Source organism: Cyprinus carpio, chromosome B24 (assembly GCF_018340385.1).
Source record: "Cyprinus carpio isolate SPL01 chromosome B24, ASM1834038v1, whole genome shotgun sequence".
In the NCBI taxonomy this organism is placed as follows: Eukaryota; Metazoa; Chordata; class Actinopteri; order Cypriniformes; family Cyprinidae; genus Cyprinus; species Cyprinus carpio.
In genome coordinates, this window is record NC_056620.1 from 24265795 (window position 1) to 24286287 (window position 20493).

Below are 20493 nucleotides of genomic sequence, written 5' to 3' on the forward strand. Positions count from 1 at the left end.
CAGCAGCAAAGACATTTGTTAAGAAAATGGGATTGAATCCATAAAGTGTATTTGTATTAACATATTTAATTTTTGCAGGTCTGCGTCATATTCTGAGTTTGTATTTCACTGTTTACTGTGAGGTACACTGAATCTGTTGTTCTGTTCACACTGACTCCAGAACTACAGTGAGATCGTGTTCACACACACACACACACACACACACCGCTGCGCTCCGGAGCGGTCAGTCAGTGATGGGACAACTGCGTCTTGAAATAATAACTTGGATGTTTTCTAGTAAATGTAAAAGCAATGTAACTTAGTAAAGTAATCTGATTCTGTAACTCAGTTACTAGTAGTGCGTTACCCCCAACACTGTTCATGAAGCTGCTCGCACCATTTCAGAACAAGAGTGTCTCTAAAGGAAGGAATCTTCTGTGTGTTGTTAAACGAAGCTCGTGACACGTGCATGCGCTCTGATGTACTTCCTCTTCATCCTGTACAGCTGGAGCTCATCATACATCATTAAACATCACATAATACCACGCTAGCTCTCATGCTACGAGTAGTTCTCATTACTTCAATGTCATTTTCATACTTTAACTTGATGTACTAAAATTGGAAATTATCTAGAGATTACAAAAACAATATAAAATTAGAATGAGAAAATATATAAAAACCTAATTCACAATATTAATGAAAGCTATAATAATATTTCAATTAAAATGCGGTCAGGTAATTTGAAAGAATAATGGAGCATGTTTGATGAGAGAGGAGCGCACGCAGCGTGAGGAGTGTTAAAGATTCTTTATTACAGCATGTTACACACCACGGGACAGGACTGCAAACCTGATCCATTCAGTCAAGTTGCCTCACAATCGAATATAGAATTATTTGCATAAAGAAAACTCCATGAAATGATCAGAATGGCTTGCGTTCGTTCCCAGCGGACCTCGTCACATTCGAGAAAACAAAGGTGTGTAGCGTCAGCGTCCAGAGACGATCGGCTTGTGTTTGTGACGAGTCCGCATCACCTCCCCTTTTCTCAAAAGAATCCAAAGAACATGTACATGACACTTAAAACACTCCATTAAACTCTTAATAAACCACAGAGAGAAAGAGAAACACGTCCTTTTATTGATTGTTAGCTTGTTTTCAGGTCTCTACACACACAGTGCCTTCATCGGGCGGCTAGTGATGCTCGGACAAATGACCCCAGAGAAACCCACCCGGAACCACAGACGGCGGAAAAGAGGGAGAGACGGCCCGCTTCGGAGTGTGTGTGTGTGTGTGTGTGTGTGAGAGAGAGGCAAGGCCCGTTTGAATGATCCTGTACACAGACATGTTTATTTCCGCTGCCGTGGGGCTCGTCTGCGCAGACGCCACGCTTATCAACAAGAGCACGCGCTCCGCTCCGGCAGAACCCTACAAGACAAACTTCCCGAGGAAGAACCCGATGAAGAGGGCGGCGATGACCACCAGCAGCGACGGCAGCGATCTGGAGGCCGGGTCTTTGCTCAGCATCGCCGCTGAAGACCTGGAGACGGAGCTGTCGAACTGATTAGCCTTCCACACACTCAGCCATCAAGATTTCAAGTTGTGATTAACTGCTATTGCTTTTATCACGTTATACGGTCAATAATCATGACTAGCTGCATGTAGGCACTATTGCTATCATAAATAATCACGTATAATAAATAACATATGTGATTAACTGCTATTGCTTTTATCACGTTATACGGTCAATAATCATGATATTGAGGTATCATAAATAATCTTTTGTGACACATCACATCACAGAATAATCATCTTTAATCAAGTTTGAGCTTGTTACGCCACCTAGTGCTCAAGCACTCACAGATCCAACACAAAACTGTGAAATAATAATAATAATAATAATAATAATAATGTTTAAGAGAAACACTTCCTGTATGTTCTGATGTTAAAGTTTTTGAGTCCGGACTCATTTCTTGGACACACTTCTGCTGATTATTATTTATAAATGACTGTTGAAAGCTCAAGGGTCTGAATGTCTGAAAGTGAAGAATTTAAGACAGAAATATCATATTTGTACTTGTAGTGTAAAAACGTATTATGTTATTTTACAGCACAAATGTAACTTACACCAGTAACAGCTTAAATTTCTGTCAACATTTAATAGAAATAGAGATTAAATAGTGATGTATCTCAGAAAAAACAATATTAATATCACAACTCTAATTACTTTATTATTTAAGAACTCGTTTATTATAGTCTGTAAATTGTTCATACATGAATGCATATTTTGGGGTAAAAATCCGTTACTGTTGTTTTTCCTGTTTTATCATTGATAAGCATAAAAACAAACAATAGTTTTTAATTAAACATTAAAAGTCTTTAATATTGGTGTTTTTTTTTTAACTTGTTGATGCAATTTAACTCAAAAGTTGTTTGGCATGAATAAAGACAAAAAAATTAAAAATCAAAAAACATTTACTAAAAAAGATCACATATTTTATTTGAAATAAATTATAAAATATAAAAAAGTTTTTGATGTAAAAAAAAAAAAAAACTTTACATTTTATTTGTTCAGCTGCATATCATCATGTGAGTATCCCTGAGGATTGGAGAGCCATGAAGATGTTAATAACTGATAATAAAAAAAAAAAGTTTTCATTAAAAAAAAAAAAAAAAAAAAAAAAAAAAAAAAAACTTTACATTTTATTTGTTCAGCTGCATATCATCATGTGAGTATCCCTGAAGATCCAAGAACAATTAAAAAACTAATAAAAAAAAAAAAAAAAGTACATAAGAACCTTTAGCTTTCGTCCATCATCCACAACCTCCACAATAACTAATAAAAAAAAAAAAAAAAGTACATAAGAACCTTGAGCTGGCGGTTTTCCTCCAGCAGCTTCCCGACCTCCGCCTGCAGTCTCTTGCTCTCCTCCAGGAGCCTCCTCGTCTCCGCGTCGTCCGTGGACAGCCCGGCGGCTCTGGCTCCTGACGAGGCTTTGCTCGACTCCGGCTCGCTCTGATCAGAGGAGGAGGGGTCAGTAACACTGCTAGTGATGTATAACCCTGACCAGACACAGACTCACCACCTTCTCCAGGTCTGAGGGCATCTCAAACACGCAGCGCAGCTTGGAGTCCATCAGGTCGTCCGGCTTGGCATCTTTCCACTGCGTGTGAGAAAACACAGCATTAGCAGGCTTCACTCCGTCTCTCAAACAGAGATAGTGTTTCCAGGATTCAGACGGGTTTATGAACTCTGATGTGTGAGTGTGTAAAGTATTCCGTGCAGCGCTTCCGTGTGTGTGTGTGAACGCTGGAGACGCGGCTCACCAGGGCCTCCAGGTCGCTCGCGCCGGCCGGCACCAGGATGGACTGCACCATGAACTTGTGCTTGCTCTTCTCGTTCGGGTCGTAGTCGAAGGGCTGCAGCATGACTGGAGGAGAGCAGAGACAGCGTCAGGGTCAGGGGTCAGCGGTCAGCGCACCGATCACTCACCAGCTGCGGGGCTCACCGGAGACGGTGACGGAGGCGCCCGGATCGATCAGGCCGCTGTTGGGACGCACGCAGTAGCGCCGAGGAGCCGTGGTCTTCACTTTGAAGCATACTCTTCTGTCGGACGGGTTCCTCAGCTTCAGGTTAGCGGTCACCACATCTGTGAAGGGTCCTGCACACATCAGGAGCAGCGCTCAGTGTTAGCGATCCGTACGGAAGAACAGCTGACCGCACAACCAGTCTGACCCGTGAACAGCTCAAAACAAGTGCACTTAGGAAGGAAACTAGACTCAGACAGTGCTTCTTTAAGACCCTCACATAACACTGTCCTGCAGATTTTACACAAATATTTTAATTGTTTCCCATTCTTATGAATTCAAAGGCATTTTATTAATAAGCTCCATTCATTCAAACAAGGTTAAAACTGATCTTTCTCAAATTATGTTCTTATTAATTTCATACAATGATATAATCAAACAAAATCTAAGTCACTTTTATAAACTAAAGATTCTTTTGCTCCAAACGGACTTTAATGCGAAACTAGTAAACGGAGCAGTGGTAAAGAAACACTCGCTACCCGGATGAGTGCTGTGTTGCTCGCGCAGTGTGAACACATGTGTTTATCATCAGCGCGTCTCGGAACACGAGAGTAATACTGATCTGATTCATTCAGCATCTCCATCTTTAATTCATCTGTTGTGAAGTCTCTAACACTGACAGCTCACCGACACCGAGCACACTGACGAGTCAGCGTTCACCCTAAACACGTTTAGCAGAACGAGCTGGAATAAAACACTTATGTGCGCTTTCCCCCACAGGCCTGCGCATCCTCGGGCCTCGCGTCAAACTCCAGCCGGGGGAGGGCTGCAGGCATGCGGGCGGCCGCGCAGCCTGGGCCCGAGGCCTCCGCGAGCCGGTTCCGCTAAAGCGGCCGGGGGTTCGTGACTGAGCCGCGGTTACCTCTGAAGCGGAGGTCGCCCGGTGGGTCGAGGATCAGAATCTGCTCCAGTTTGGACATGACAGCTGTTAAAACGGGAAACAGTCGCGTGCTGCTCACGACGCGCGCGTGCACTCACGATCACACGGGCGCGCAACGCGGGCACGAGCAGCAGGGCGGCTGCGCGCACGGCGGAACACGTCGCTCAGATGAAGGAACGGCAGCAACGGCTGGAGTGTGTGTTTATTTCCCGAGCTGTTCTCTTATCTCTGTTTGGGTCTGCTTCACTGAAAGCTAAAGGCGCGGGAATGATCCGCCTCGTCAGAACCGCTGTGAGCGGGAAAGCCTCAGTGCGCATGCGCAGCGACCAATGACCCGTGCGCTGACACGTCATTCTGCGCAGACACGTACAAGGCTCTCTGCGATAAATGCAGTATAAATAAATAAATAAAACAAATAAATGCAGTAAGAGTAGATATATTATTAATGCGTTAAATGCTCAACAGTCTTTTGGTCATCTCAATATGAAAACATTGAGTATGGTCAATAACAAATAAGTTTTTCACAAGTAATAAAGTAAAATAATACACAGAATCTACTTGTGATTATTTGTGATGTTATTAAAGAATCCGTAATTCATCTTTTCTTTCAAAGTGTATACTCGATTATTTTACTGGGTAGGGTAGATGTCTCTAACTTTATTTCTAGCATGTTTGAAATATTAATACAAATAGAAATGTTTGATGTCAAATTTGTTTTGGTTCAAGATACCATTCATTCTAAAAGTACAATCTCTTTTCTTACACAACTAATTATTTTACTGGGAAAATATCATATTCATGTAAAGAAATGGGCTGAAGTTAAGCCAAACTGAACATTTGATAACAGAAATCAAACAATATGGTACTCTTTTGCACAATATTAGACACAGAAAAGCTAAAAAAGACTCATGAAGCACTCTCGATTTAATTTGGTTAATGTTTTATTTATTTTTTATCCCTGGCATAAATCTAATTTTTATTTATTTATATTTTTAACCCATGTACATGCACTTGTTTTGTTTTTCTCTCTGTACACCCTTTTTCTATTTTTTCTGTTACTGTTATGAGATGTACATGTACACAATATATGTATTATTAGGCTATCATGTTTACTGTCAGTGATAACAGCGAACGCAGATAGCATGGACTACAGTAATACTGAAGTATTTTCGGAGTATGTTAGAGCACATACTCATGTAGCAGATGCTTTATATTCTCATACAGGAACCGTTAATATTCGCTGTCAAGCTTTTTAGATCACATTTATGAACATATCGTGGTTAATGCCGCTGGTGTTGTTACCCGCGTGTAAGTCTAACTTTGACTTTACATAATGTAAACAAATAAATGTAAATGATTAGTGCTGGTGTCCGCTGCGCATGCGCGACGCTCCGTGCGTGCGCGCTCTAGAGGCTGCGCCCGGCGCGTGCGTGATAAAGGCTCGGTGCTCTGAGGCGCGTGTTTGTGTGTAGTTTGTGTAGTTTGTGTTGTTTGTGTTGGTCATCAGCACAGAAGCGGCTTAAATGTAGAAGCAGCGCATGATGGCGGGTGTGTAGAGCTCACACACACACACACACACACACACACACACACACACACACACACTCTCTCTCTCTCTCTCTCTCTCTGATCGTGTTGTGTTTTCCAGATCTCTCTCTGCTGCAGGACTCGCAGGAGGACACGGATGGATGTGAGTTTATCTCTCTCTCTCTCTCTCTCTGTGTGTGTGTGTGTGTGTGTGTGTGTGTGTGTGTGTGTAAGGCGTTAGCGCTCTGCTGAATGTGATTGATATCGGGCAGGTCACGTGACCCGCCGGTGTGGTAATCAGAGGTGAATGGGTGTAAATACACAGTGTTCGAGAGATAATAGAGCTTCACTGAGCTCCGTGATCAGAGTCATGGTTCAGTCTGAACTAGCGCTGTTTACTGGGTCAGATTTACAAAGATAGGTTTATACATCATCTGAAATCTGAATAAATAATCTCTCCATTGATGTGTGGTTTGTTAGGAGGACAATATTTGTCTGAGATACAACTATTTGAAAATCAGGAATCTGAGGGTGCAAAAAATTCTAAATACTGAGAAAATTGTCTTTAAAGTTGTTCAAATGAAGTTCTTAGCAATGCTTATTACTAATCAAAAATTAAGTTTTGATATATTTACAGTAGGAAATTAACAAAATATCTTCATGGATCATGATCTTTACTTAATATCCTAATGATTTTTGTCATAAAAGAGAAATGTATAATTGTGACTCATACAATGTATTGTTGTCTATTTCTACAAATATACCTGTGCTGCTGATGACTGCTTCTGTGCTGCAGGGACACATGTATATTTCTGCTTGTTTCTCTGGTGATGCGTACAGATCATAATAATAACACTTCACTTTCATAAAGTGTGTTTCAGGAGCTTTACATGAAACAAACAAAGCTGATTGTATTTACTCAGAGTTACTGATGTTTCTGTCGCTGCCGTCCTGATTTAGGATTGGAATTTAAACTGCACAGTTATCTCAGATAATCGTGATTCGATCAAATATCCACCGTCAGTCGATCAATCAACAGTGAGAGGCCTGTGGATAAATATTACTCCATAACTACAGTTAAACTGCGCTCAGTCTGTGATCACCATGTAATAATCACACTTCACACTATATCAGTCCGTCATAAACGTCCTGATCCTCAATATCACCATAATACATTGTCTGTGTCTGGGTGTGTTCTGTGTCTGGGTGTGTTCAGCTCAGGGTGTGACTCTGTTATTGTGTTCAGTGCTGGACTTCGTGTCTCAGGATGAGATGTTGACTCCTCTGGGTCGACTGGACAAGTACATCAGCAGCGAGAACATCTTCAACAGGTGAGACACGAACCCTTAATATGACTCTACAGTACGCAGACCTGTTCTATCTGACAGAGCGGGGAGTTTAGGATGCTGTATCCCACAATGCACCTGACCCTCTGTTTGATTGTGTTTAGGCAGATGGTGGCCCGCAGTCTTCTGGACACACTCCGGGCCATCAGCGAGGATGAGCGCGAGTGTGTGTCTGTGCTGGAGCGGATCGACAGACTCGCAGACGACTCAGGTACTGAACCGATTCACGAGTCACTGATTCACGAGTCACTGATTCACAGAGTCACTGATTCACAGAGTCTCTGATTCACGAGTCTCTGATTCACCGAGTCACTGATTCACCGAGTCTCTGATTCACCGAGTCTCTGATTCACCGAGTCACTGATTCACCGAGTCACTGATTCACCGAGTCACTGATTCACTGATTCACCGAGTCACTGATTCACCGAGTCACTGATTCACCGAGTCACTGATTCACCGAGTCTCTGATTCACCGAGTCACTGATTCACCGAGTCTCTGATTCACCGAGTCTCTGATTCACCGAGTCTCTGATTCACCGAGTCTCTGATTCACCGAGTCTCTGATTCTCCGAGTCTCTGATTCTCCGATTCACTGATTCACCGATTCACTGATTCACCGATTCACTGATTCACCGAGTCTCTGATTCACCGAGTCTCTGATTCACCGAGTCTCTGATTCTCCGAGTCTCTGATTCTCCGAGTCTCTGATTCACCGAGTCACTGTCATGTTATAAAGACTCAGTGTGTGAGGTCTGATTCCTGTGAGGTGTTTTGTTTCTCCGGCTGTGCTTTACGGTTTGTAGTTTTACCGAAATGCTGTTTGTCCGTCAGAGCCGACGGTTCGAGCGGAGCTCATGGAGCAGATCCCACACATCGCTATCTTCTGTCAGGAGAACAGACCTTCCATTCCCTTCGCTTTCTCCAAGTACCTGCTTCCCATCGTGGTGCGATACCTGTCCGACCAGAACAACCTGGTAGGTGTGCGCTCCGTGTGCTGCTGCGGCTCCTCGGCAGCGCTGCTGACAGACCTGCTGCTGTTCCCGTCAGGTGCGTAAGACGAGTCAGGCGGCGCTGCTGGTGCTGCTGGAGCAGGAGCTGATGGAGCGAGGAGACGTGGAGAGCCTGGTGTGTCCAGTGCTGGTGGATCTGACCGCTCCCGACAGCAGCGACGACGTCAAGACCGAAGCCATGGCGGTGAGTCCGTGCTGCTGCAGCCCTCAGTATCATCAGTCTGTCTGGAGTCACATGAAGAAACAGAACACACTGAGACAGACTCAATCCAGAAGAACTGTGTCTCCGAGACGCTTCAAGAAACCTTCCTGCAAAGCTCCAGAGCTGTAAGAAGTTTTAGGCACTTGTGTAAAAATGCTGTAAACCGAGAATGCTGTCAGATTTTCTTTATCAATTAACTAAATGAAATCATCATTTTGTGGAGCATGCTCTGTGTTTAGAGCAGGTTTTGTCCTCGGTGCACTTGAGCAGAGTTTCTCAGGAGCTTTGCAGGAAGGTTTCTTGAAGCGTCTCGGAGACACAGTTCTTCTGGATTGAGTCTGTCTCAGTTTGTTCTGTTTCTTCATGTGACTCCAGACACACTGATGATGATCAGATCACATCTCTGTGTGGACTCGGAACACATGTGGGTCTGCTTTCACCCGAAAGAGATGCATAAAAAATATTTTTTGAAAATGCATAGCTTTTTAGTAAGAAAACTAAACTTGCAAATGCTTTAAAACCCTCAAAAAAAAAAAAAAAAAAAAAAAAAAACATTATATATATATTAGTTATTTTTAAAAGTTAAATAAATTTTTGGACTAAATTTTGTTGATGAACATGAATATTTTTCATATTGATGAACTAATGAAGCATGAATAACTGATCACTTTTTTAATCTGAAAGTTAATGCAAGTAAAAAATATTTTTTGTTTGAAAACTTTTCAAAGTAATATTTACGTTGTTTTGGTAGTTTTATATAAATATGCACACCACCAGTCAACAGTTTTTGATCAGTGAGATTTGTAATGTTTTTACAGAAGTCTCTTCTGCTCATCAAGCCTGAATTCATTTGATCCAAAATACAGCAAAATCAGTAATATTATGAAATATTATTACTATTTAAAATAATTTTCTATTTGTACTTATTTTAAAATGTAATGTATTTCTGTGATTTCAAAGCTTAATTTTCAGCATCATTACTCCAGTCACATGATCTTCAGAAATCATTCTAATATTCTGATTTGCTGCTCAAAAACATTTATTATTATTATTATTTTGAAAACAGCTAAATATAATTTTTCAGGTTTCTGATTAATAAAATAATTAATTTAAAAATGTGTAAACGCAGTACTAACATGGTAACATTAAAATGTTCACATTCACTCGTTAATGAGAAGTTGCTGATCAGATAAAATGTGGTTTTAGTTGAAAAATGTTAAGTTCTGACTGTTTGTATAAAAGAATGATAGACAGGAACACACTCTGGTGGGTCTTGAGATGATCCCGGCCGGACTCTGAGTGTCTGTTTGTGCTGGTTTAATCTCAGATCATTTGTAAAGTGGCTCCGATGGTGGGGAGGGACGTCACCGAGCGGCTCTTCCTGCCGCGCTTCTGCGAGATGTGCTGCGACTGCAGGATGTTCCACGTGCGCAAGGTGCGTGAATCTGATTGGCTCAGGAGGACGACGGCTGAATCTGATTGGCCGGTGCTCGTGTTCGGTCCTCGGCGCTCATCAGACGTGTGTTTGTGTCCGACAGGTGTGTGCGGCGAACTTCGGGGACATGTGCGGCGTGGTCGGAGGAGAGGCGGCGGAGGAGCTGCTGGTAGGGTCAGCACCGGGAGACGCGGGGCAAGTTGTCACGCTGCTTAGATGTCTTTAAGGAAGATTTTAATTTGCAATATGTTTTTGATATTTACACTAGAACACTAGTGTTTTCAGCAGCTAGACATGGTTTAAAGTCAGTTGCAGGAAGGTTTCTTGAAGCGTCTCGGAGACGCTTCTTCTGGATTGAGTCTGGCTCAGTTTCTTCATGTGACTCCAGACGTTCTCCGTGATGGAGATAATGAAAATAGAGGCAGTGTGACAGCTAGCCCGGTCTCCTCTGCTGTGAGTAGTGTTGGAATGAGCTGGTGTGGATGTTGATGTGTTGCTGTGGTTTGCGGTCAGCTGCCGCGGTTCTTCCAGCTGTGCTCTGATAACGTGTGGGGGGTGCGGAAGGCCTGCGCCGAGTGCTTCATGACCGTCTCCTCGGCCTCGTCTCCAGACGTGCGGCGCACCAAACTCTCGTCTCTGTTCATCAGTCTGATCAGCGACCCGTCGCGCTGGGTACGTCATCAACAACACCAAACACACCTTCCTGCTTTATTATACCCACATTCCTCTGCATTACTTATTTACATTTAACTTTTCTGGATGACAAATCTGACCCTGGAGCACAAACCAGTTTTTTGAAACTGAGATTTATGCATCATCTGAAAGCTGAATAAATAATCTCTCCATTGATGTATGGTTTGTTAGGAGGACAATATTTGTCTGAGATACAACTATTTGAAAATCTGGAATCTGAGGGAGCAAAAAAATCTAAATATTGAGAAAATCATCTTTAAAGTTGTTCAAATGAAGTTCTTAGCAATGCATATTACTAATCAGAAATTAAGTTTTTATATATTTACAGTAGGACATTTACTAAATATCTTCATGGAACATGATCTTAATATCCTAATGATTTTTGTCATAAAAGAGAAATGTATAATTGTGACTCATACAATGTATTGTTGTCTATTGCTACAAATACACCTGTGCTGCTGATGACTGCTTCTGTGCTGCAGGGACACTGATAAATACTTTTTAAATACAATTAAATGTTATAAATAAAAAAAAAAGTATCAAATTAATTGAAATCATGAAATGTATACAGTTTAACAAAAAATTTAAACTTGATTTTGATCAAATGTTGGGTTTTTTAACTAATTTTAGATTTTAAAAAATTATATTTTCAATCTGTTTTACTTATTTTTCTTATTTTAATTTTTTCAACTTCCATGTTTTTTGTTTGCATTTTTTTCTATTACATTTTAGTGGTTAAATTAATCTTGTCTAATTAATTGAAATCCTGAAACTTAAACAATTCAACAACAATGAAATAAAAGTTTAACAAATGTAGAATTTTATATATATATGTATGTATTTTTAGGCCCTTTTGAAATCTTTTCCCCAAATTTTATTTTATTATGTGTCTAACTTTTGTTTTGATTTTTGATATTTCACTTTAATGATGAATTTGATATTTAAAAAATCAATAGAATGTTTAATCAGTTGAGTTTTTTTTTTTTTTTTTTTTTTTTTATATTTTCATAATTTATTTCAATTTTAGGGACCTATAAAATATGAAATTGAATTTTATTTTTTCAGAAATTGTCAATTTTAGTTTTTCTGTATTCTTTATTTTGATTTTATGCAGGTGTATTATCAGATGGTGGTAATAACAGTTTAATGAATCCTTTAAAATGTGATCAAAAATCAATTTTAAATTTCATTCTTTTTTTTTTTTTGTTCTGCATGACAGCGTTTTATTTTTTTAAATTTTTTTGTTAAAATTAAAACCTGGATGGCTACTGTTAAACCAAACCTTTATTTTGAATAACATTATAACAAATATTATTATTATTATTATTACTACTTTGAGAAGTACTTTCTACTGTTAAACCAAACCTTTATTTTGTAGGACTGTAGAGCAGATTTTGTGTGTATTTGATGATAGTTTTCTCAAATCAGTAAGGATTTATTAATCCAGATTAAGCTCTGCGCTGGACTGATGCTGATGCTGTGCTCACAGGTGCGTCAGGCCGCGTTCCAGTCCCTCGGTCAGTTCATCTCCACCTTCGCCGGCCCCTGCAGTAACACGGGTCAGTACTTCAGAGACGAGGCGCAGTGGAGCGGATCACAAACACACCGGCCAATAGAAATGCTACAGTCCTCGTGCTGCGGCTTCTATAATGCAACATGAACTCTGAAGAGACACAGCTGTCTGGTTAATCAGAGGTTTTACAGAAAAATAAAAAAAGCCCAACTTATGTTCATATCCTGTGAAAATTTTATCTACTGTAATTCTTGGGCACCTTTTCATAAATAGAAATAGCTAGCTTCTACAAAAAACATGTGGACGATTCGGTTCCATTTGGTGACAAAAATCAGTCGGTTCATAAGTTTTTATTGTAGTTAAACTGTTCAAAGGGGCATCACTGACCAGCTAAAAATAAAATTGTTAAAACCACAATAACAATTTAGTAAAAATACAATCACTGCAGCACAAGCGCAGACGGCGTCTGCAGTAAAAATACACACCTGTTCCAAGATTGTCTTAACGAGACACACGGGGGTAAGACACCCTGCTAACGAACACGTCTCGCTCGTCTGTTTGACTGCAGCACAAGCGCAGACGGCGTCTGTCCGCCGCAGGACTCTGTAGACGTGGCAGAGGAGGGCGGAGGAGAGCAGACGGCCGAGGTGCTGAGCGCAGACGAGCCCTGCTGCGCAGACGCAGACGCACAGAAGTGCCTTCCTGAGGAGACACAGCCTTCATCCCGTCCTCCGGTGCAGGAGATCCCGGAGCAGGAGCTCTTCAACTCCTTCCACTACTGGAGGACGCCCGTCCCGCGGATCGCCCCGGAGCTGGAGCTGGAGCTGGAGCTGGAGCTGGAGCTGGAGGACAGGCGGCCCTCGGCCCCGGCGCTGGACAGGAAGCAGCTGCAGGAGCTCATCGAGAACCTGGAGCCGCACATCGACGACCCCGACGTCAAAGGTGAGCCGAGAGGATTGTGCTGTGATTAGACTTTCACCAAAACACCGAAGGATTTCGTTAAGCCAAAGTTTGTTTAATCAGTTCATTTATCAATTTTTTAAGAATCGGCTCAAATAAACACCCAACTCTGTTACAGTCAAGCCAAACAATATTCAGACACCAGATTCATTTATGATATTTTTTACTAGTGGGTGCAGGACGCCACTGTAAAAAATGATTTTCTTTCTTAGTATTTTTGTCTTATTTTCTAGTATAATTGTCTGAACATCCTTGAATCAAGGTGTGTGTATGGAATCAACACTGATACAGTTCAAAGAAACACTAAACGCTGCTGTATCATCTGTGATTTCAGGCCCTCAGGAAAATATTTTTCAAGGAAAACAGTGTGTAATAATGCAGAAGAACAATAGTGAACACTCAGTCTTCAGTTAAAGGCAGTTCATGGTTGAATTCAGTGATGTCTTCATCAGCTCAGTTCAGTTTAATAGTATCTGTGCAATAAAGTCACTGATATCTCTGATATTAAGAGTCCCTAACTCAGCAAGCCACATTGTGTTTGCTCTGATCTGAACAGACCGCTCCGGAGAACACACTCTGTGGGGCTGTTATAATTCAGTGTATGTGCAGATTAAATCATAAGCGTAACACTATATGAAGTTCTTGTTCACTGAACTGTTGTATGAATCTGTCATTTGCAGTGGTGCAGATATTATGGAGAAACAGCACTCTCGCTGCTGTGATATTGCTAATTATATCATACGATCTGAATATAAGAGGGTGATATTTACACTCGTATCTTGAACGATCAGCTCATATAACTGTGTTCTGATAGACTCATGATCATCAGTGTGAGATGACGGACAGCTCTGTTCTCATCTTGATGTTATTTCAGGAATAATTGCATCTGATTAACATGTTAAAAGGACAGGCCTGATACAGGACGGTGTTTAATATGAGTGTGTTCTGTGTCCAGCACAAGTGGACGTCCTGACTGCTGCTCTGAGAGCCACGGGGCTGGACTCTGGACTCGAAGACGCTTTCCTGGAGCCTCGAGCCGCTCGATCAAACCCTTTCAGCTCCCAGCAGCCCTCAGAACACCCACAAACCGACACACAGGTACACACACACACACACACACACACACACACACCTGTCACACACAGGTACACACACACACACACCTGAGCTCCTGTCAGCCGACACACAGGTGAACACACACACACACACACACACACACACCCCTGAGCTCCTGCCAGCCGACACACAGGTACACACACACACACACATGGGCTCCTGCCAGTCAGCTGACCCACACAGGTCCTGCCACCGACACACACACACACACACACACACACACACACCTGAGCTCCTGTCAGCCGACATACACATATACACACACACACACACACACACACACACACACTCTCACACACACACACACACCTGAGCTCCTGTCAGCCGACACACAGGTGAACACGCACACACACACACACACACCTGAGATACACACATATATACGGTGTGTACACACACACACACACACACACATGCACACACACACACCTGAGCTCCTGTCAGCCGACACAAGGTGAACCACACACATGTACACACACACACACACACACACGGTACACACACACACACACACCTGAGCTCCACCTGTACCGACACACACACACACACAGGTACCTGAGCTCCTGTCAGCCGACATACACATATACACAGGTGATGTACACACACACACACACACGTACACACACACACACACACACACACACACACACACACACACACACCTGAGCTCCTGTCAGCTGACACACAGGTACACACACACACACACACACACACCTGAGCTCCTGTCAGGACACGTTCAGACAGTCTGATTCTAAACTGAACTGGAAGATTGGTTTGTCTCTGTGTGCTGATTTGCATGTATCTGTAGATGCACATTGCTGCTGAAGACTGAGGTTAGTGCAGGAAGTAGAGATGAAGAGTTCAGATTCACTGCTCAGTCTGTGCTGAATGGTTTCATGTGTCGTGTGTTTCAGAGGCGAGGCTCCTCTCTACACGTGACGCATGACGACGATGATTCTGACCTGAGTGACAGCAGCCTGAGTGCAGAAGACCAGCGGAAGTCCAAACAGCAGGTCAGTACTGACTCCATCCCATCATGCACTGCTCTGACAGACTCTATCCCATCATGCACTGCTCTGACGGACTCTATCCCATCATGCACTGCTCTGACGGACTCTATCCCATCATGCACTGCTCTGACAGACTCTATCCCATCATGCACTGCTCTAACGACTCTGTCCCATCATGCACTGCTCTGACCGACTCTATCCCATCATGCACCGCTCTGACCGACTCTATCCCATCATGCACTGCTCTAACGACTCTATCCCATGATGCTGTGCTGCAGGATGTGGTTCCCCAGGCGCTGCTGGAGCAGTATCTGTCGATGACGGACCCGTCTCGCTGCAGACGGTCCCATATGGAGATCGCCAGGCACTGTGCGTTCGTCTGCGGGTGCTCACTGACTCTGGGACGACAGAACTGGCACTGCCTGCGCGACACGTACGAGACGCTGGCCTCATGACATGCAGGTGTGTGTGTGTCCCATCATGTGTGTGTGTGAGAGAGAGAGAGGAGAGTGCGTGTGTGTGTGTGTGCGCGCGTGTGTGTCCCATGTGAGAGAGAGACAGAGTGTGTGTGTGTGTGTGTGTGTGTGTGTGTGTGAGAAAGAGTGAGTGTGTGTGTGTGTGTCTGTGACTGTGAGAGAGAGAGAGAGTGTGTGTGTGTGTGTGTGTGTGAGAGAGAGAGAGAGTGTGTGTGTGTGACGCTAACAACAAGCACTGGAGTGAGAGCAGGTGCTGACCGTGTGTGTGTGTGTGTCAGTGACTCTCTCTTTCTCTGTCCATCTGTGTGTGTGTGTGTGTCAGTGGAAGGTGCGGCGGACGCTGGCGTTCTCCATCCATGAGCTGGCTCTGATTCTGGGAGATCAGCTGACCGCTGCTCATCTGGTGCCCATCTTCAACAGCTTCCTGAAGGGACCGCGCATCGGCGTCCTCAAGCACCTCTACGACTTCCTCAAGGTCTCTGCACAGTACAGACGCGACAGAATCACATGATAGCTCTGTCTGTATCCCATGATGCTCTGCATTCTCTTGGCCTTTTTTTCTCTTTTATTTGTCATTAGAGACGATGACAGTCTTGTTTCTGGAGGATGATGATGGTGGATGTGGTGTGTGTGTGTGTGTGTGTGTGTGTGTGTGTGGTCTTGCAGCTGCTGCATCAGGACACTCGGAGGAAGTATCTGTATCAGCTGCAGGAGTTTCTGGTGACAGATAACAGTCGTAACTGGAGGTTTCGCTCAGAGCTGGCCGAGTACGATCCTTCACACTGATGTCAGTCCAGTCGGAGTGTGTGTGTGTGTTCTGACCTGTGTGTGTGTGTGTGTGTGTCACAGGCAGCTGGTGTTGTTGCTGGAGCTGTACAGTGCTCAGGATGTTCATGATTATCTGCGGCCGCTGGCGGTGTCGTCTGTGCGCTGGACGTCCTACAGACTGGTACTGACCCCAAACACTCCTCACTCACTCACTTTTTCCTTCATCTTTCCTTCTTTTTTCTTTCTTTTTACTTTTTGCACTTAAATTTGTCGAGTTTTGCACTTAAATTTGTTTGTTCATTTATACTTTTTTTTTTTTTAATCTTTAGTACTTTTTGTTTCTCTTTTATTTCTTTTTGTTCTCTTGCTTTTTTTTGCTTTCTTATTTCTTGCTCTTTATTTTATTTATCAGACAGTACAAGTTTTCATTTTCTTTCTCTTGTTTCTTTGTTTTTGTTAAACATGTTAATTTTTGTGTGTGTTTTTTTGTTGGTCTTGCTTTGCTTCATCAGACACTCGGAGGAAGTCATTCTGTTCAGTCTTTCTCCGTGTTCTCGTTCAGTGGACTCGTTCATGGAGGTTTCGTTCATGAGCTCGTTCGAGTACGATCGTTCATTAATGAATCAGTCCAGTCGGAGTGTGTGTGTGTGTTTCATGAGTGAATCATTGTCGAGTCGTTCATGAGTGAATCTTGTGTTGTTGCTGGAGCTGTGAATCAGTTCTCAGGATCGTTCATGATTCGTATCGTGCGGCCGAATCTGGCGCTCGAGTCTGTGTAGTGACCATTGTCGGTGTCGTCTGTGCGCTGAACGTCCTACAGACTGGTACTGACCCCAAACACTCCTCACGTCACTCAATTTTCCTTTTTTAAATCTTTAGTACTTTTTTAATTATTTTTTGTTCTTTTCTGTTTTTCTGCTTTCTTATTTTTTCTTTCTTTACTGATTCATTAATTTTTTTCCATTTTCTTTCCTTTTTTCTTTGTTTTTGTTAAAAATCGTTGCGTCGAGTCTTCGTGAGTGAATCTTTCTTCGAGTCATTCGTTTTTTTTTCCATTTTCTTTCGAGTTTTTCTTTGTTTTTGTTAATCGTTTTAAGTGAATCGCTCCGTCGATTTTTCATGAGGGCTCCTATTTCTTTCGTTCTTTGAATTCAGAGTGAATCATTCTGTTCAGTCGTTCTCCGTGTGACTCGTTCCGTCGAGTCGTTCATTAATGAATCGTTCCGTCGAGTCGTTCGTGAGTGAATCGTTCTGTCGAGTCGTTCATGAGTGGATCGTTCCGTCGAGTCGTTCGTGAGTGAATCGTTCATGAGTGAATCGTTCCGTCGAGTCGTTCATGAGTGGATCGTTCCGTCGCGTTCATGAGTGAATCGTCCCTCCGACTAGTCCTTCGTGAGTGAATCGTTCTGTCGAGTCGTTCATGAGTGGATCGTTCCGTCGAGTCGTTCGTGAGTGAATCGTTCATGAGTGAATCGTTCCGTCGAGTCGTTCGTGAGTGAATCGTTCTGTCGAGTCGTTCATGAGTGGATCGTTCCGTCGAGTCGTTCATGAGTGGATCGTTCCGTCGAGTCGTTCGTGAGTGAATCGTTCTGTCGAGTCGTTCATGAGTGAATCGTTCCGTCGAGTCGTTCGTGAGTGAATCGTTCATGAGTGAATCGTTCCGTCGAGTCGTTCGTGAGTGAATCGTTCATGAGTGAATCGTTCCGTCGAGTCGTTCATGAGTGGATCGTTCCGTCGAGTCGTTCGTGAGTGAATCGTTCTGTCGAGTCGTTCATGAGTGAGTCGTTCTGTCGAGTCGTTCGTGAGTGAGTCGTTCTGTCGAGTCGTTCATGAGTGAGTCGCTCACTGGCGGTGTCTGATGTGTGTTCCAGGTGAGTGAGATCATCAGGAAGCTGTCGTCGTGTTCGTCTATGCTGGTGAGTTTTCTGGGAGAGCTGGTGGAGAAGTTCTGTCACTCTCAGAAGTGGTCGGGTCGTCAGGCGTTTGCCTTCGTCTGTCAGGTGAGCCCTGCTCTTCTTCATCATCATCATCCTCGGTGTGGTGCGGCTCCTGACGTGTCGTCTCTGCTCAGTTGTCCATAGAGGAGGAGTGTCTGTCTCTGGACCAGTTCTCGGAGCATCTTCTTCCTCCTCTTCTTCAGCTGGCGTCTGATCCGGTTCCTAACGTCCGTGTGCTGCTGGCCAAAACCCTGCGGCAGACGCTGCTGGAGCGAGGTGCGTCCACTACACTGGCTCCTTACTCTCTGCTTTTCATTTCTTTCTTTAACCCTAATGTTTTCGCTCAAGTTTTTTTTTTCTTTTTCTTTTTACGTATTTTTTTTCCTTTTTTCTTTTTCTGTATTATTTATTTTAGTTTTCCTTTTTTTACCCTTGATTTTTTTTTTTCCAAATTTTTTTAATTGTTTTATAAAAACAATTTTCATTTCTTTTTTTGATTTTATTCATTTTTATGTTTCTTATTTATTTGCTTACCTTCTTTCCTTTGTTTCTGTTTTCTTTTTCATCTTTTTAATTCTGTTATTTATGTTTTGTCCCAAAGGCATTTTTAAATCTTCGATTGTCTAATTTTTTACTTTTTTTTTTTTTTTATTACTTTTTTAAAAAAAAAAATTTTTTTTTTTTTTTTTTTTTTTTTTTTTTACATTTTATTCTTTTTTTTTAATTTCTTTTGTTTTATTCATTCTTTTTTTATTTATTTATTTATTTATTTATTTTCATCGTTTGTTTCGTCCCAATGTTCCTTTTATTTTTTCCAGGGTTTTTTGTCTTTGCTTATCTAAATATTTTTTTTTTTTTTTGCTATTTTAAATAGTCCCATTGTCCCGTATAGATGTCTGTGAGGAGATGATTGTTGTTCAGTATAGATGTCTGTGAGGCAGTGATTGTGGGCTCATGGCTGGTGTTTTCTCTCTCTCTGTAGAGTATTTTCTGAGCTCAGTGAACTGCCAGCAGGTGGCGCTGGAGCACACACTCGTCGCTCTGCAGACAGACGTGGATAAAGACGTCAAATACTTCGCCAGCGTTCACCCCGGCAGCACGCGTCTCAACGAGGACGCCATGAGCACCACGTCCTCCACCTACTGACCCGCTGTCCCAGAATGCACCTCTCTGATTTCGCCACAGAAGCCTTAATCGCGTCTTCCTCCTTCAGAGAACACTTGAGCGTCTGCGGACTCTGATCTCAAGGGCTGAGCGTCGCTCTTTTAATCGCAGCACATTGTTGCGCTGACGGACGCGGCGTTTCGTTTCTCGTGTTTTTAACGGATTTGTCGAGCGGTCCACTGAACATTCAACAGCTGACCGGAGAGTTTTAATGATTCTGTACATACTGCTGTGTTTGATCATGTTATTCTCTTAATCTGCTCAATAAAGTTTCACACAAAATCACTCTGCTGTTCGTTACACTGGACTCATTCATTAACATTAAAGCCTTAATGAACACGAGTGCTAACCAATCAACACTACCTTTGATGAGATGATCATTAATATTAGTACTGTTCATTGAATGAAATAAATCCTTGGAAAATATTAGTTTTTCAGTTTTTCTCACAGCTGTAAACTCTACAGTAACTGGTGTGATCTTCAGGTCAGACTCTTCACATCACGCTGAGGTTCTGAGCTGTGTGTCAGCAGTGTTCACACAGGGACAGATGTGTGCTGTTCATCGTGTGATTCTTGAGGGGGTTATATTGTGTTTGTGTTTTCTGAATGAGAACCTGGTTAAACCTGAGCAAAATCATGCTGTTCTTGAGTAGAGTTTTGCAGAAAACAGAGACCTGGCGCGCGTGTGAAAACAGGTGAAATGTTGAAGGTTTTGAGAAATGTCTTTGTTTCAGGAACTGTGTGAATGGTTTGGAAAACTGAATCAGTTACAGTGTGTCAGCAATCAAGAACAACTGTAACGCATCAGATACGAACCGATAATTCTACAGAATTTATTACCATTTTTATATACTATACATATTTTTATTGGTGGAAATGATTAAGGGACAAA

At 42.6% G+C, this 20493-nt stretch overlaps 2 protein-coding genes across 2 annotated transcripts; one reads left to right on the top strand and one right to left on the bottom strand.

Moving 5' to 3' along the window:
* Positions 1-771: 771 nt before the first annotated feature.
* LOC109092458 (vesicle-associated membrane protein-associated protein A-like) lies at positions 772-4769 on the bottom strand. The gene is made up of 6 exons (XM_042752407.1): positions 4427-4769; positions 3486-3638; positions 3304-3407; positions 3060-3140; positions 2838-2992; positions 772-1555 (listed from the first exon to the last, which is right to left on the bottom strand). Exons 1-6 carry the CDS (start codon positions 4482-4484, stop codon positions 1405-1407), a joined length of 702 nt encoding a protein of 233 aa, XP_042608341.1. The 5' UTR covers positions 4485-4769; the 3' UTR covers positions 772-1404.
* Positions 4770-5831: 1062 nt separating this feature from the next.
* On the top strand, positions 5832-19886 carry LOC109092098 (serine/threonine-protein phosphatase 4 regulatory subunit 1-like). Its single transcript, XM_042752405.1, is given in 21 exon segments — positions 5832-5992; positions 6093-6134; positions 7218-7302; positions 7422-7528; positions 8149-8291; positions 8365-8511; positions 9857-9964; positions 10068-10133; positions 10478-10636; positions 12147-12265; positions 12739-13112; positions 14086-14228; positions 15161-15259; positions 15535-15708; positions 15710-15718; positions 16055-16207; positions 16399-16499; positions 16582-16681; positions 18372-18500; positions 18572-18713; positions 19420-19886. Coding segments are annotated over 21 exon segments (2574 nt in total). The 5' UTR covers positions 5832-5982; the 3' UTR covers positions 19584-19886.
* The last annotated feature ends 607 nt before the right edge of the window (positions 19887-20493 follow it).

Excerpts from the sequence above, each read along its gene's own strand:
- LOC109092458 (XM_042752407.1), bottom strand. The coding sequence starts at position 4,484 with ATGTCCAAACTGGAGCAGATTCTGATCCTCGACCCACCGGGCGACCTC. Across the intron at positions 3,639-4,426 it reads GGGCGACCTCCGCTTCAGAG|GACCCTTCACAGATGTGGTG; the intron begins GTAACCGCGGCT and ends TGATGTGTGCAG. Across the intron at positions 2,993-3,059 it reads CCTCAGACCTGGAGAAGGTG|AGCGAGCCGGAGTCGAGCAA; the intron begins GTGAGTCTGTGT and ends TCCTCTGATCAG.